At 51.2% G+C, this 14,197-nt stretch overlaps 5 protein-coding genes across 5 annotated transcripts; 3 read left to right on the top strand and 2 right to left on the bottom strand.

The window, feature by feature from the left end:
- Positions 1–1,047: 1,047 nt before the first annotated feature.
- On the top strand, positions 1,048–3,680 carry TRIREDRAFT_82137 (uncharacterized protein). The gene has a single exon (XM_006969363.1). It carries the CDS (start codon positions 1,093–1,095, stop codon positions 3,571–3,573), a length of 2,481 nt encoding a protein of 826 aa, XP_006969425.1. The 5' UTR covers positions 1,048–1,092; the 3' UTR covers positions 3,574–3,680.
- An 82-nt stretch (positions 3,681–3,762) lies between these two features.
- Positions 3,763–4,581, bottom strand: TRIREDRAFT_112014 (uncharacterized protein; the record flags this gene model as incomplete). The annotated part of the gene is made up of 3 exons (XM_006969332.1): positions 3,763–3,961; positions 4,073–4,262; positions 4,347–4,581. 3 exons carry the CDS (start codon positions 4,579–4,581, stop codon positions 3,763–3,765), a joined length of 624 nt encoding a protein of 207 aa, XP_006969394.1.
- A 1,628-nt stretch (positions 4,582–6,209) lies between these two features.
- TRIREDRAFT_124040 (uncharacterized protein) lies at positions 6,210–7,506 on the top strand (the record flags this gene model as incomplete). Its single annotated transcript, XM_006969362.1, has 4 exons — positions 6,210–6,820; positions 6,930–7,038; positions 7,123–7,295; positions 7,364–7,506. 4 exons carry the CDS (start codon positions 6,210–6,212, stop codon positions 7,422–7,424), a joined length of 954 nt encoding a protein of 317 aa, XP_006969424.1. The 3' UTR covers positions 7,425–7,506.
- Positions 7,507–9,121: 1,615 nt separating this feature from the next.
- TRIREDRAFT_69870 (uncharacterized protein) lies at positions 9,122–11,165 on the bottom strand (the record flags this gene model as incomplete). Its single annotated transcript, XM_006969331.1, has 5 exons — positions 9,122–9,531; positions 9,694–10,032; positions 10,279–10,833; positions 10,887–11,006; positions 11,075–11,165. 5 exons carry the CDS (start codon positions 11,163–11,165, stop codon positions 9,122–9,124), a joined length of 1,515 nt encoding a protein of 504 aa, XP_006969393.1.
- A 654-nt stretch (positions 11,166–11,819) lies between these two features.
- TRIREDRAFT_69881 (uncharacterized protein) lies at positions 11,820–13,982 on the top strand (the record flags this gene model as incomplete). The annotated part of the gene is made up of 5 exons (XM_006969361.1): positions 11,820–12,282; positions 12,345–12,727; positions 12,792–12,960; positions 13,201–13,447; positions 13,511–13,982. The coding sequence occupies 5 exons, from the start codon at positions 11,820–11,822 to the stop codon at positions 13,980–13,982; spliced, it is 1,734 nt and encodes a 577-aa protein (XP_006969423.1).
- Between the last annotated feature and the right edge of the window lie 215 nt (positions 13,983–14,197).

The following is a 14,197-nucleotide window of genomic DNA, read 5'->3' as shown; positions in this document are numbered from 1 at the left end:
CCGGCCCCGATTCCGGCTGCCACCATCTGCGGAGTCAAGGCCCGGCTGTTCTGGCTCCTGCTGGGAGCGGTTGCGCTGCTTGTGGTGATAGCCGTAGGAGTGGGAGTCGGCATTGGAGTTGGAGGACAGCATCACAAGTCGAGTGCTGAAACGAGGTGCGTCTGGACGAGCCTGGGGAAGACTGCAGTTACGCATGTTCCCAAGTGATCCCCAAGTGATGTCTCATGGCAGAGTGAAATACTAACCGCAATCGCTGAATAGCCCTGGGACAATGCCGAGCCAGACATCGCATACCAAGACTTTATCATCTGCGACTCCCACGTCCAGGTCAAAGACAGCCGCTGCACCCGAGCCCACCTCAACACACCTTCTTTCCTGCCCCCAAGGCAATGGCACTAGATATGACGTTCCCAACTCACACAAGACGTTCCAGCTCATCTGCGACATAGACTACAGCGGTGCGGGCGAGGCCACAGACGTGGCCAGCTTATATACAACTGATATGGAGGCCTGCGTTTCGAATTGTGCGGTCTTTGAAGGATGTACGGGTTGTGGTTGGGGCGTGATTCCGGGCGATGCGGGTTCATTGCACCGCTGCTGGCTGAAGGGAGGTCTGGGGAAAACACATCAGTCGAAGCCGGGTTGGTATTTTGCGATATTGCAAGGGTCATGATGAATGGAGCAGTTCTTTTTTTTTTTTTTCTTTATGCTCGTTTTGCCCCTTTTTAAGCTGCCATGTATTCAGAAACGTAGTATCTAGTGTTGCCATGAGGTCGTGAAAGTGATGCTTGTGTATGCATGAAGTACCGCAATCTGAAGTTGAAGGTTTCTGAGCTGTGCACGCAGTGTGGCGTCACTTGACCATATGCATGCTCGTGGCTGGTGATTGATGATTAAGCAATGCGCCACACGCCGGTACAGTGCATACCTACTTACCCATACAGTACCTGCATAGTTCATGCCCACATCAATTTGAAGGTGAGGAACGACAAGCTTCATTATCACCTGCACACAGCTTCGAGGAATCCTGGACTCTCTCGAGTCTCAGTTGCTGATCCTGCCCCATGCACGCAGCTCCACAGACAGCGTGAAATGGACTTCTCGTTCGGTGCCGATCCGCCCACGGGCGATGACTTCTACTCCGACCCCGCCAACTTCTTCAAGGCCATCGGTCGTCCCACGCCAAAGATGCCCTCCGCGACCGAGGTTCGCAGCAAGGCGCGGAAGAGGGCAGCTGCAATTTTCGCCAACTACGAGCTGCTGAACCAGATTCTCTTGAGGCACGAGTCCACCATTCGGAAAAGATGGTTCAAAAAGGGCCGACAGCAAAGGCTCAAGGTCTTGCTGAAAGTATGGCCTGGAATGCCTCCGAACCATCGCCCCGACTACGAAGCCTTCAGAAAGGCAAGGTCTCAGCCGCTGCAGCACGCGCCCAAGCAGGTCAAAGACAGCTTCATGTGGCCGTACGTCAACCAGGAAGACTTGACGCAGACACAGCCGCTTCTTCTGTTGCTCAACGCCAGAGGTCGTCACCCTCCTTCCAGTTTCGCCGCCGCGGATATTGATGCCATGCACTTGGGCATCGTCACTGAGGCCATTGAGCGCATTTTTCTGAACGAGCATACAATGATACTACATGGGGCCATCCTTGCCGAGGAATACGGCAAACTTCTCGCGTGGGACGATCATCCGGATGCCTTCGACTGGATGCATACCCAAAAACAGTTCAATCCCGGCGACGGCCTCGTCATCCTCGAGGCTCAGGACAGGCTCATGAAGTTTCTCGTTGACTGTTGCCACGACATACTTCACGATATCCCTCATGATCAGCTGATTAGCGAAGCGTACCCTATTCAGCCGGAGCTGCCTCTACAGCTTGGGGGTGAAGCACGCGGGTTTGAGTCGCTGGCTTCAATGGCCGCCGAAGCCCCTTACCGACTCCCAGCTCAACTAGACCTCGGGCGAATCGAGTCGTTGCTCTCTGCAAAGGCTCGCGCAGCAGAAGACCACTTGTGGGCTTTGCGTGAAGAACCCGCATACTTTCGACAGTATGTCCTGGATGCACGAGAGCATCGACTGGAAATGATCAAGGATGCGCTTAATAACACTCATCCAACACTGGTTCCGGGCCGTGACTGGCTCTTTCGGGCCCGCGTTGTCGGAGAAGTCCTTTGTGAGGCATACCTTGAGCTCGAACTTTACTCGGAACTCCACCGCCAAGCCCAGAATTTGTTGACTCTGGAGAAAAAGTACGAGGCAGCAATTTCGCCGCTGAAGGATCTCCCTGAAGAATATCTGAACGCCCTCTTGACTTTCCGCCACTTCCTCAACCAAGCAGTCAAGGGGCCCTTGGATCAGCTCAAGATAGCTGTACCGGCATGTCCACCGATGCGAAAGTTCTTCGTTCGTAGGCCGCCCGAGGATTCCAGTTCTTCGAAAATGGCGATTTCGGCAAGCGGGCTCAAAAAGAATCACGTCGAGCGTCAGCTTCTCTATTTGCTCCAAACTTTGTGGGAAAATGGCGACAACCTCTTTCTCCTTCGCTTATCGCGCGTAGTGGATGAGCTGGAGCGTCTTTTGCTGACCGAGCCAACCGCGGGTGACCTCATCTCCAACTACGTGGCTCGCTTGGTCGGCAATCTCTCCATCGTTTCTCAGTGCATTCATCAGCTGGAGATATACCAGCCGTGGGCCCAGAACTTTGAAGATGCCTTCCTAAGCGTCAAGGCCGAGATCCAGCAAGAATTTGCCACCAAAAGCGAACCATGGGGGCAGATAATGGCGGCGTTGAGCGATACAAAGCTGGCCGGGGCGTCGAAGCTTGCAGAGCCGCTCTTGAGAAGCTTCACTTATCCCATTGACAAGAGGCGCACCAAAGAAAACGTGGAGAAGCTACGTCAAGCCGAGAGAGATCTCGATATGTTTTGGGCTGAAGTGGACCGTGTTATGCGTCCTGCATCTAGCAAGCTGCAAGATTCTGCTGTTCATAAGCTCTTCACGTCCTCATTATTACAACGTACGCCGGAATGGGTCGATCAGCCGACACCACTGACTGTTGCTGCGACTGCTCATGTCGAGCAACCACTCTCGCCTCTCTACTTTGACCTATGGAACGGGCGAGCAGAAGTCCAGACAAAGCGCAGCAGTGCCCATACGACGCCCGCCAAAGCCAAGGTCAAGACCAGAGGCACAGCAGACCGACAAAGTGAGCCGTCATGTAGTGCTGAGCCGACGCACCAAGAAGTGGAAACCCCCAAGCCCTGCATCAAAGTTGATAGCCGTGCGTTCAAGGTCTTTCGCACTCTCTTCTTCAACTCGGATATCACCTCAACTCCTGGAGAGGTCCCTTGGAACGATTTTGTGCACGCCTTAACTTCCGTCGGCTTCACTGCGCAGAAGCTTTACGGATCAGTCTGGCAGTTCTCGCCTTCTGGACTTGACGTCGAAGCAAGCATTCAATTTCACGAGCCGCATCCTCGGGGGAAGATTCCGTTTATGACGGCGAGGCGCCACGGCCGGAGGCTTGCGAGGAACTTCGGCTGGTCTGGAGACATGTTTGTACTGAACAAGTAGACCTTAGTAGCTGGTTGTCATCTGGGCTTCGAGTATCGGCTATTTTTATGGGGATCACAAACCGTAGAAAACATCTCCAGCCAATGATGTACACAGGCAGCCATCTTATGTTCTCAGTGGAGTTCCCCAAGCTCTTGTCTATAATCTATACTAAAGTAATGTTCGAGCAGGCAGCCTGCAATCACTCGGCTACGCTCCAGGATAACGGCCGCCGTGCACTGGGTTCTCGTCAAACTTGACATAGCCCTTTCCCTTGACAAAGGTCGCATGCCAGGGCCCTTGGAAGCTTTCCTCCGCCAGCTTCACATAGTAATCACCATGAGCCTCAGCGTCAAGTTTATCGTATGCTGGCTCCCCATTCGGCTTACGCTCGTCAGCATAATAAAACCTATGTATGAAATGAGCATTATTTCATCAATCTGCAGAAACATGCACTTACTTGTAGCCGGTATCCTTGTATACCTCCGCTAGATAATGTATCATATGGGCGGTCGCCGACTTTCCCATGCCAAAGGAGAGGAGAGGCTCCAATGTCATTACATTCAGCTTGTTCCCGGTATATATGAAGGTTTTGGGAGCATCTGAAGGCAGCTCTGCAAATCCTTTGACTGCAAGCTGCGCCGCTACGTAGGCAGAAAAGGTGTTTACATGAGCATCCGTAATAACGCTCGATAAGGGTTGTTCGAACCCTAGGGGGGAGAGAATGAGGGCTATGGAAGTCATGACACGTCAGCCTTTGATCGTTGGTCCATGAGCATGTTACACTCGCATACCGTTATAGACAACGACACTCGGGAGTCCGAGTTCGTTTGTGACCCGAGCGAAAACACCCTCGACGTTTCGAGCATCTGAAAGGTCGGCCTTGATGGAAAGATAATCGTTTGTGGCATCGGCGTTGCCGGAACGAGAGACTACGGCCACTTTATAGCCGCGAGCGGCAAAGGCGGAAGCGACGGCAGCTCCAACTCGTGGTCCGTACCCGAAAACAATTGCTATCTTGGCGGTCATGTCGCGAGCCTTGATATTTGATCAAGGGTTGGTAGTATAGATATTTTTCTGCCTCGATTGTGAGAAAATTCGCCCATACGTATCGCACCACCCAGCCGCGATGGAGATCTGAATCAGCTGTCGCCTTATATAGTCGATGTAATGTTATTTGTAATTTGGTAGCATCTAATGAAGTGGCTGAGCTTCAAGCAAGGTTTGCTTACAACGTGCTTCTGAGCCTATCTCATTTAAAGTTCATGAGATTGAGATGAGCAAGTCCGCGGGCAAATAAGCAGGAGAGGAGCAGGCGCAGGATCACGGCTGGACTGGTGGGTAGGTAGGTAGGTAGGTAGGCACCTAGTAGGTAGGTAGGCAGGTAGGTAGCCAAACTGAAGATAGGTAGGTAGACTGGAAACTACCTACCTACACAGCCTCAATGTCCGAACTACGATCTCTACCTAGGAGACGTCTCTTAGTCTGGGTTGGAAAGGAACGCCTCGTGCCTACCTACTCAGCTTATTCTCATACAGCCTCTTCCATGTCAGCACAGGGACACTAGCTACGGAGACATCATCATATACGGCAGACAATAAAAAAGGTTAGAGATTTTCTATATCACAATAGTTCCTACCGATAAGTTGGAGGCTGAAGTAGTTTACTCATCAATCGCATGACTTTGCTGTGTTTTGCAGCTTACCTATGGAATGATATTGACTCTGGCAATTCATTGTGATGGCGCCGTGGCGTTCCCTAGTATACATGTAGCTGACACAACCTCTATCCTATAATCAGCGCCTTCTAGTACTATGCCATATCGCGAGAAGACTTAGGCAAGCTTCAAACTAGGATGGGCAAGCAATAGTGCCCATCCAGAAATGGTCAAGTAGGCGAAGCTTGCTCCGAAGAGTCAGCGTCCATTTCACCGCCGAGATTGTCGATATCAGCAATGGAAGACGTCGCAGTCGTAACATAGCCTTCGCTCTCCAATGCAATGAAGTGATAGGATAAGGAAATAGATCACGGAAGGAATGATATATCCTCAATTTGGTGTGAAATTAAGATGTTGTTGCTATTGGCCAGTTCAAATCACGGTTACATCCGTGTGAGGCTGTGTGACGGTCGTTAAATGGCATGCGACAATAAAGGAAGAGAATCCATTGTCCTGCCATCTCACTTCCCAAGTCTTCCAGGCGTAGAGAACAGAAAAGAACAAGAAGGAAAAAAGGAAAAGGAAACCAACACATACTCACATTGTCCATCGATCACTCAATATGCTGTGACATTTTGGGCTATAGGTTGGTGTCAACCTGCCTACATCACATCGCTTACAGCTCGAGTCATATCCATTTAAAGAAACGCACAGACCAGCAAACTCAAACCTTGCAAAAGCTTCAGGTCGAGGCATGCTGCAGCCAGATGTTGACTGCATGTCGTGAAGGCAACCCTCGAGCAGAGAAGAAGACAAATAAGATCTCCGTCACAAGGCCTGAAGCGATGAGTCAACTGTCCAGTGTGCTATCGCGCAAGCGCACGTGATCGCATCCCATGTCAGTAGGCCGCTTCGGAAGGGCGCGTGGTTCACGCTTCTACAACACAACATGATATCTGGGAGTCAGTCACAGCATCGATAGGCAAGGCTTCACATCAAAATGCCTGGTCAGATAGCTTCATTCAACTCTGTGCCAGAATGGCTGGTGAAGCTATTAGCTGCCGAGCTACCATATTCTCTGCCCTTGTTGCGACGCTTACAATCGACAAAGTTCAAGCACGGCACCTCCCCCCATGCACGTGTTGTCTTTGTCCACGATACAGATTCACCTCTGGAAGCGCATCATGATTTCAACAAGTTTACTGCCGCGTACCTAGACTTTTCAAGACAGGAAACGCAGATGTACATTTACTCGACCTTGGAACACCGCCGCAACAAAGACGATGAGAGTGACCTGCATCTGTATGAGCAGCAGCTGGCAAGATTGGTGTCAGAAGTCGTCCGCTTGCGCAAAGAATACGGCCACAAGCTCCTATTCACCAACCCGGATCGTATCCTCGTTGGATCCCTGCACTCCAAAGTACGTTCCATTTTGGAGAGGTTCGACGGTGTTGTTGAGCCTAGGCCAACAGGAGTCTACGACAAATGGCTCATGAGAAGGGATGAGCTGCCTTCCCTCGACGAAAGCCTTCCATCTGGCATGTATTGGGATAGTGCTTCTCTCGAAGATTGCCAGATCGTTGTATCCCGAACTGATATCCCACGGACTGCGTAGGTCTATCTGAAAATATCAACACACGCATCTATGATCTACGGCCAAATCGCAGCTGTAGATCGGCTGGATGCCATATAGCTCTCAGACTAATCGTCATCGCCACAGTGAGATGCTCGTGAACCTTCCGAATCTGATGATCAAACGAGACGATGGAACTCCGATAGCATGGGCATTGCTGGGAACCGATGGCAGTCTAGTCAGTGTGCACTGCGAGGTAAGTACCGGCAAGGATAGGACATTTGGCCCTGACAATTCTGCGTGCCATCAAGACAAACTGACATGCAAAACTCACGACTAGGAGCCTTATAGACGCCGAGGCTTGGCAAAAAAGTTGGCCACTAAGCTTTTGCTTGAAAAGTCTCACCAGTTTGGAGAAGATGGCTGGCTGTGTGCTGATGTTAGCCCTTCAAACGAGAGCAGCAGAGCCATGTGCAAGTCGCTCAACGGCAAGCCGAACTGGCTCGTCTCTTGGTGAGAAGCTCTTGCTCTTTGACACTCCCGTATCGACAATAACTGACAATATCTATCATCATGCTCAGGATTTGTCTCATACTGTCCGAGGCGTCGCTGTCAGCGGGCTCTATTAGCAACGGCAGTTGAACGGACGGGGCGGAAGACAAGAGCTTCAAATAGCGCGGAAGAGGCAACGGAAAACCACTACCCCTGTCGAAAGTTGTAGAGCGTCTGCGTACTCTGTACTGGCCCCGTTCGTAGGTAGACCTGGATCGAGACCACATGTAGTAGAGATAGACAAAGAGACCAAGAATCGCTGAAGAGGGCGAAAATTGATCCGCCGCCTATCACATATAGTGGCTGATTGGCAGATGACTCTACTCTCCCTATTCTCTGCTACCATTGCTATATCAGTCTGGTCCTAGGATAAGCTGCTATTATGATCTTGTTGTAGATGGACTAAAGAAACAATCTCAAAACGGGGTTTAGAACCTGTATGCCTGAACCTAAGGTGCTGGATGACCACTCCCTGGGATCTGTAGTGGCTGGCCGGCGGTGTTTTTTCTCACCCTGTTGCCTTCCTATTTGCTTGGAAGGCTCTCTGTCGTTTGGAAACCCTCCAAAGAGAGCTTGAGCTACAAGTCCGACAAATCGGCGAATCCCCATGACCGGTGATTCCATTTCAGTGTTACTAAACAAGCAAACACTGACTCGGTCGGTGGTGACACCATGAACAGCATCAGCGAAGCTGGTAGAAGCGATCCCAAAGTTCCAAGCAACATGGGTTCCCCCCTGAAGATTGGCGCAGTTTCAACCTGATCGACCAATTCTTTCACATGACCACAACATCTATCATCATTGCTTTGTCAAATGGTTCGGAGCTTCTTTTAGAGTTGTGGTGCTAATACTTTAATTTCCACCGGATCGTACAAAACATCCATGCAAAGCGCTAACAAAGTCCGATACTGCGCTTCCCCCTGGTCTCGTTCGGGTCCTGCCTGAACAAGGAAGACGTCAGAATACGTTCGATAACCTCTCAGATGCCCCTGTAGGAGTCAAACGCCGACTGCTGCCTCGGCATGAGAAGATTTGTCAGTGTACCAACCACCTGCGATACGATATGGCCTTCCGTATTGGTAAGTTTCCATGACAAGGCGCAAAATGACGAAGAGGTGATTGATCCAAGGAGAGGCCATTGGCTGTCTGTCCCGTATTCCGTCAGGTCCGCAACTCATCAAGGGCTCCATTCTCTTCAAAAGAACCCAAGCCACTAAGCATCACGACCAGGCTGACGGGATTTAACCATGAAGCAAAGCTCCCGGATCACACAGCTGCACAGCATGAGCGATAACTTCCCGATTTAGACATACCAGCTGGTGCATCATCCACCCCCCATCCATGTCATTGTCACATCGCGAGTGAAAACAAAAACCGATGAACTGCTCCAACAAGGCTGCTAATGGCCAGAGGTGTCAGGACAGATCCCGGGTTGGCACCAGCATCCCCTTTGCAGTATCTGCTTCAGTCACAAGCGCGGCAGTAAAATTTTCCCGCCGGTGGGATGAATTACCGGCTCGATCCACGGGATGGCGTCCGTCAAGCGTCCACAAGGCAAAGAGAACAGGGGGCAGCGCCCCAATGAGGTTACATTCCTTTCAATTCCCCCTAAGTCGAGAGCATGCACGGCAGACTTTAAAACCACGATACGTAGTCATGGCCTTGCTTCTGTGGGCAGGTGGCGACATTCTTTCTCTGCTTCTGGAACTTGTTGATCAATTCACTGTGACTATCTAGGTTGCTTATACGAGGTTGGGCATGGGCATTCAAGGCCCGTCCTTGCACCATCACCGGATGAAGAGCCTATCCAGGTATCGCTGGCAGCTCTCAATGTCGGCTCCCACATATCCAATGTACATATCAGGTCTGACCAGAACTGCAAATGCCTCTTTCGGCTCGGCCCAGTCTGCGGTGAATGTCCTCGCTTTGGAAGTAGCCACGCCCTCGGCGTTTGCCGATGACGGCAGGATGTTGAACAGAACGGCAACATCCTCGTGAGCAAGCACCTGTTCCGGATGATCCCCGATGGCCAGGATCAGGAACTTGCCATAAGTGACTTGAGAGTAGAGCCATATGTCGCCATCAACCTCGGGCTTTGACAAAATAACGTCCGGGCATCGCTTGCCAGCCCTCCAAACTCCGTGCCCTGACTCTTGTACTGCAGGTGAGCCCATGCCATCGTAGGCAACGCCCATTCCTATTGGTCACTGTGTTAGCCAGCAGTTGCCCATCCCCATCACTCAATCTACCTTGCCTTAGAGATACGTGGTGTGTGTGCTCAAGTTCCGTCGGGAGGGTGTGTGAACAGCCACATCGTTCATGAAAGGACTTTATCAGTGTTACGGGAAGGATGACTGACCTGTGATGTAACCCGCGTTCTTTTCGATTGTGCCAACGTACTGCTTGGCAGTGTGAACAGTATCACGGACCAACGCGGCGGCGACATCAATGACCCCCTGCGCGGTCTGTCTTCTCTCAATGTCGTAGCTTTGAAGGAGATTTCTCACTGCTCCCTTGTTGAGACGTGAGGCCTTGTTGATGACAAGGGCCAGACGCCAGGCAAGACTGAAAGCATCGGCGATGCCAGTGTTCAGCCCCTGGCCCCCGTTGACGGAGTGGACGTGAGCAGCGTCCCCAGCCAGGAACACGCGGCCCGCGCCATCCCGGGAGATGAAAGTGCTTGCTATTCGCTCCTTGACTGAACCACCATTTTGTTAGCAATGTCGAACTCAGTTTTTAAAAAAAATTTACGGTCCCTTTCTGGTCTTCTTAATGGAAGAAATGACGCAGAATGGTGCCGAGATGGCAAGGATCCATGCGACCTCCACAATCAGACTACGCGACATGGCATACAGAGCATTGCAACGCTTTGATAAGTAGCACAGATAGTGGCTGGCTGAAGGGGAGAAAACGCGAAGAAAGATGAGGAAGGAGATTTACTGACCATCAAAAGTGCTATACCATTCGGTTTTGACAAACTCGGTCCGATATGGAGCCAAGTGCTTCTTGATAGACTCCTCAGCACGCTCTTGTGTCACCTCTCCGTCGAGAAGCACGTAAAATCGACAAAGACCTCTCTCTCGCGGGATCCATGACACTCTGGACTGGCCGTTTAGCTGGAAAGTGATAATCTCTGGGCATCTGGGGAAGTTCGTGTTGATGAAGGTATCCAGCACCGCCCACCGCATCTCCGGCTTTGTTCCTGTAAAGGTCGCTCCTATGGCTGCTCGTACCGTCGACCTGGCTCCATCTGCTCCAAGGGCATATTTGGCGCGGACAGTACGGCCACCCTTTGTCACCACTTCCACAAAGTCGTCAGTCTCGAGCAGCATTTCGACCTGCTCTCCGTAATGGACCAGTCCATCCAGACGATTGCTCAGGATCTGCTCGACAACCGGTTGTCCAATCATCAAGAAGTTCTTGTGAAGCGTGTGTTCAAGGCTGACCCACCAATTGTTCTGGCGAGAGATGAAATCCCCATCTCCAAAGGTCGAACTCGCTATGCAAAGTTAGCCAAAGACCAAGGACTTCGTATCTCAAGTATTTAGTTACTGTTGCACTTCAACCCCAATGGTAGCAGCTCATCAAGAATACCAACAACCGTCAGGTATTGCTGCGTTCTAGCGTTCAGCGCATCTGCACGTCCGAGATCTAAACTCTGGGGTTTGGCATCTGTAATTTGGCTGAGATTAGCCTGCATTCATGCATTCATCCATTGATGTTCTTTCGGATAGCAGTACCTAGAATGCTGACAGAAACGCCAAGTCGATGCAAAAGCAAGCCCGTGAGCAAGCCGGTAGGGCCTCCTATCACCAGTTCGTCGTTAGTCATTGAATATCGACTATTTGTTAAGAATGGAACAGTTATGCTGCAGCATACCTCCAACAATCGCTACATCAGCCACTTCGACTTTGCCGTTTGATTGAGACATGTTGTGATATCTGAACAAAGTTTTTCTTCGGTGTCCGTCCACTTCAGGAGTTTCTTCTGGAGGAAAAGCGAAAAAGCAGAACAGTGATGGGATGTAGTCACAAGAATCAAGACTTTCATGGGATTTCGTTACGTATTATTGCATACCAGAAACCGCGTGTTTTCAACCTCGGCGGCAAGCAACCGACACAACAGGGGTTCATCTCTGGTCTCCATAACCGCTGCACCATACCAAGTGCCGGCAACTCCACCAAGCTTCCACAATTACCTTATCCAGCCTTCAACCACTGCATTCTCTGGCAAGGTGAGGCCTGTCAATTTTTTCCGGATGCATCGATGATTTGCCACACGCCCCCCTCGGCTAACCAATCCAGATAAAGAAGGTAGTATAGCTCCAACAGCCATCACTTGAAAGATGGTGGGCCGTGAGGTCAAGACTTGGTTATGCATATCCAGATGAAGAGCTTCACGTCTGATAAAAGGATCCTGATTCTCCAAGCGGGAAGTCTTCGGCATCAGCTCACCACGCTCTTCTCTTAGCCTCCAGGTGAAGCCATGCCGTCCGCATTGGAACTTGAGTCCCCGGCCGTCAAGGTCCCGGTGAGTCAAGCCAAGCTCAAGTCAGCCTCAACTCCTCCTGCCCCAATCACTGTTCCCGCTGTTTCCTTGACAGCCGGAGTGGACGCGGCCTCGCTCGAGACAGCCTCCAAGATTCTTCACATCATCGACCGTTATCGCCTCAAGCGGCCCATCGATGCCGAAGTCAAACGTGATGAGGGGGCCCTCAAGTTCCTTGCCCTCATCTACAGTCATGTCAAAGCCGGCGACGCGGTGCCCATGTGTCTGCCCGCCTTTCCCTTTAAATCGCCAAACTCACAGTCCAAAGTGCTTGGAAAGCTTCCTGATAGAGCAGAAGAGCTCGCTCTGGCGCACCTCCACGGCCTTTGTCTGGCCATTCAAGATGTTTATCCTCCAGGAGCATGCCTCACTATAATCTCTGATGGCCTGGTTTACAACGGTACCGATACTATACATCTGAGAACAGTTGCTGGGCAGATGCTAACTCGAAGAATTCTTCAGATTTGCTTGGAGTCCCGGATAGAGATGTCTGGCACTACGGAGAGACCCTCCGAGCTATGGCCGTGGCCAAGGGATACAAACACCTTTCCTTTTCGCGTCTCCGAGACCTTGTGGCCATCCAGCTTCCAGAGCAACTGGATGAAATGACATATGTTGCAAACGCGTCGAACTTCCGGCGAGCACTTCTCAATACGTTTAGCCGCCCAGATTGGGATTGGAAGACGGTTAGCCAGAGCGAGGACGTCTGTTTAACATATAGGGGATACATCAAGTTCCTGGAAACGGACCTACAGACGGTGTATCCCGTCGGTAACGGCCGCAGTAAGACCAAGTACAAGCGAGGCATTGAATACATTGCCCAGCAAATGATGGCCCGTGGTGATGTAAGTCTCCGAGCCCCTCGATGCTACTCTGGTCATGCATTGGCGCTGATTTCAGATGCCCCAGGCCTTTGCAAGTGCAGTCCGACAGAAATACAAGGACTCAGTAAGACTGTCAATTCATCCGTCCACAGGAAGCAACAAACTCTCTATCAGCCTGTTGCCGACTGACTCCTTCTATACAACGCCATGGCATTGCGCAGTCGCATACCGGCTAGACGGAACCACGTTTACTGGTATGCGATCTGATTTCGAAAACGACGGTTCATACGAGCTCATCTACGAAAATGGAAGACCCAGCTATTTTCGTGAAAAGTCAGACCTGTTTTCGTGGAGCACAGAAAAAGGCGGCGTTGTATGCGAGCCGTTATACCCTTCCGGATGGATGTTCAAACCCGCCAGGGGCGCGTTCAGCCTGTCGATGCAAGACGTAGATGCCCGCAAGATCAGATCGTTATCCGAGCTCAACTCGCCAGTTGTCCTGCGTGGGTTCGTCAAGAAGCCCAACAAGGACCAGTTCGCCAACAAGGCTGAAGAGTTTGGGAAGCTGACCCCATGGAAGTTTGGTCTCATCTTGGAAGTCAAAGATCGGGGAACGAACACTCAAGGCCTGAATAACGTGCTAAGCATGGAGCCAATGCCTTTCCATTATGACGGCCTCTTCAAAACCGTCAGGAAGGTGGATGAGAACGGCAAAGAGTCACTGGTCTCGACACCACCACGGTGAGTAGCGTTCGATGGTAATCCAAGATCCGAAGCTTTCCACTAACGCGTTCCTTTATCCAGGTTTCAAATCTTTGTCGGAGCCACCTCAAGTCCCCGTGACACGGGCTTCACGCTCTTTTCGTCCTCGACACTGTTTGTCAGATATCTCCCAGAATGGCTGAAGCTTGAAACGCTGTCCGAAATGACCTGGACTGTATCGACCGCCTCATTTGATCAGACAGTTCTCAAGGGGCTCCCGTTAATCACACCGCATCCAGTCACAGGGAAGCCTTGCCTCCGCTATCACGAGCCGTGGCCTCAGCACAAGACCAAGTTCGAGCCCACAAAGGTCACCATTGACGGGCTGGAAGCCGCCGAGAGCGCGGCAATATGCGAGGCCATCGACTCGGTTCTGTATGACCGAAGAGTCGTCTACTACCATGTCTGGGACAAGGGGGACATTGTAGTGAGCGACAACATCTTGATGATGCACACGAGAAGCGAGTTTGTGTCTGGAAGCGATAGAGAGCTGTGGCGGATCCATTTTGACTGAGTTATCTGGGGTTTTAGCGCACCGCAGTCATCTTTGTCCAAGAAAGCGTAAGTGTATCCCAGCTAATCTTGGCAATGATGTTATTCGCAATTCATGGATAGCACTGAACACGAACCTGCAAATGATCCCCATAAGTAGTACTTCAATGTCTTGGCTTCGTGAAACCGCAGAGGTACGAGCCTCTGTCTCCATGTCGTCATCTAACTGGTGAGGAA

Source organism: Trichoderma reesei (assembly GCF_000167675.1).
Source record: "Trichoderma reesei QM6a unplaced genomic scaffold TRIREscaffold_31, whole genome shotgun sequence".
NCBI classification, from domain to species: Eukaryota; Fungi; Ascomycota; class Sordariomycetes; order Hypocreales; family Hypocreaceae; genus Trichoderma; species Trichoderma reesei.
Note: the sequence above shows the minus strand (reverse complement) of the source record. Positions and strands in the feature narration are given on the sequence as shown.

What these genes read in the sequence shown, in the direction of transcription:
- TRIREDRAFT_82137 (XM_006969363.1), top strand. Translation starts at nt 1,093, where the DNA reads ATGGACTTCTCGTTCGGTGCCGATCCGCCCACGGGCGATGACTTCTAC.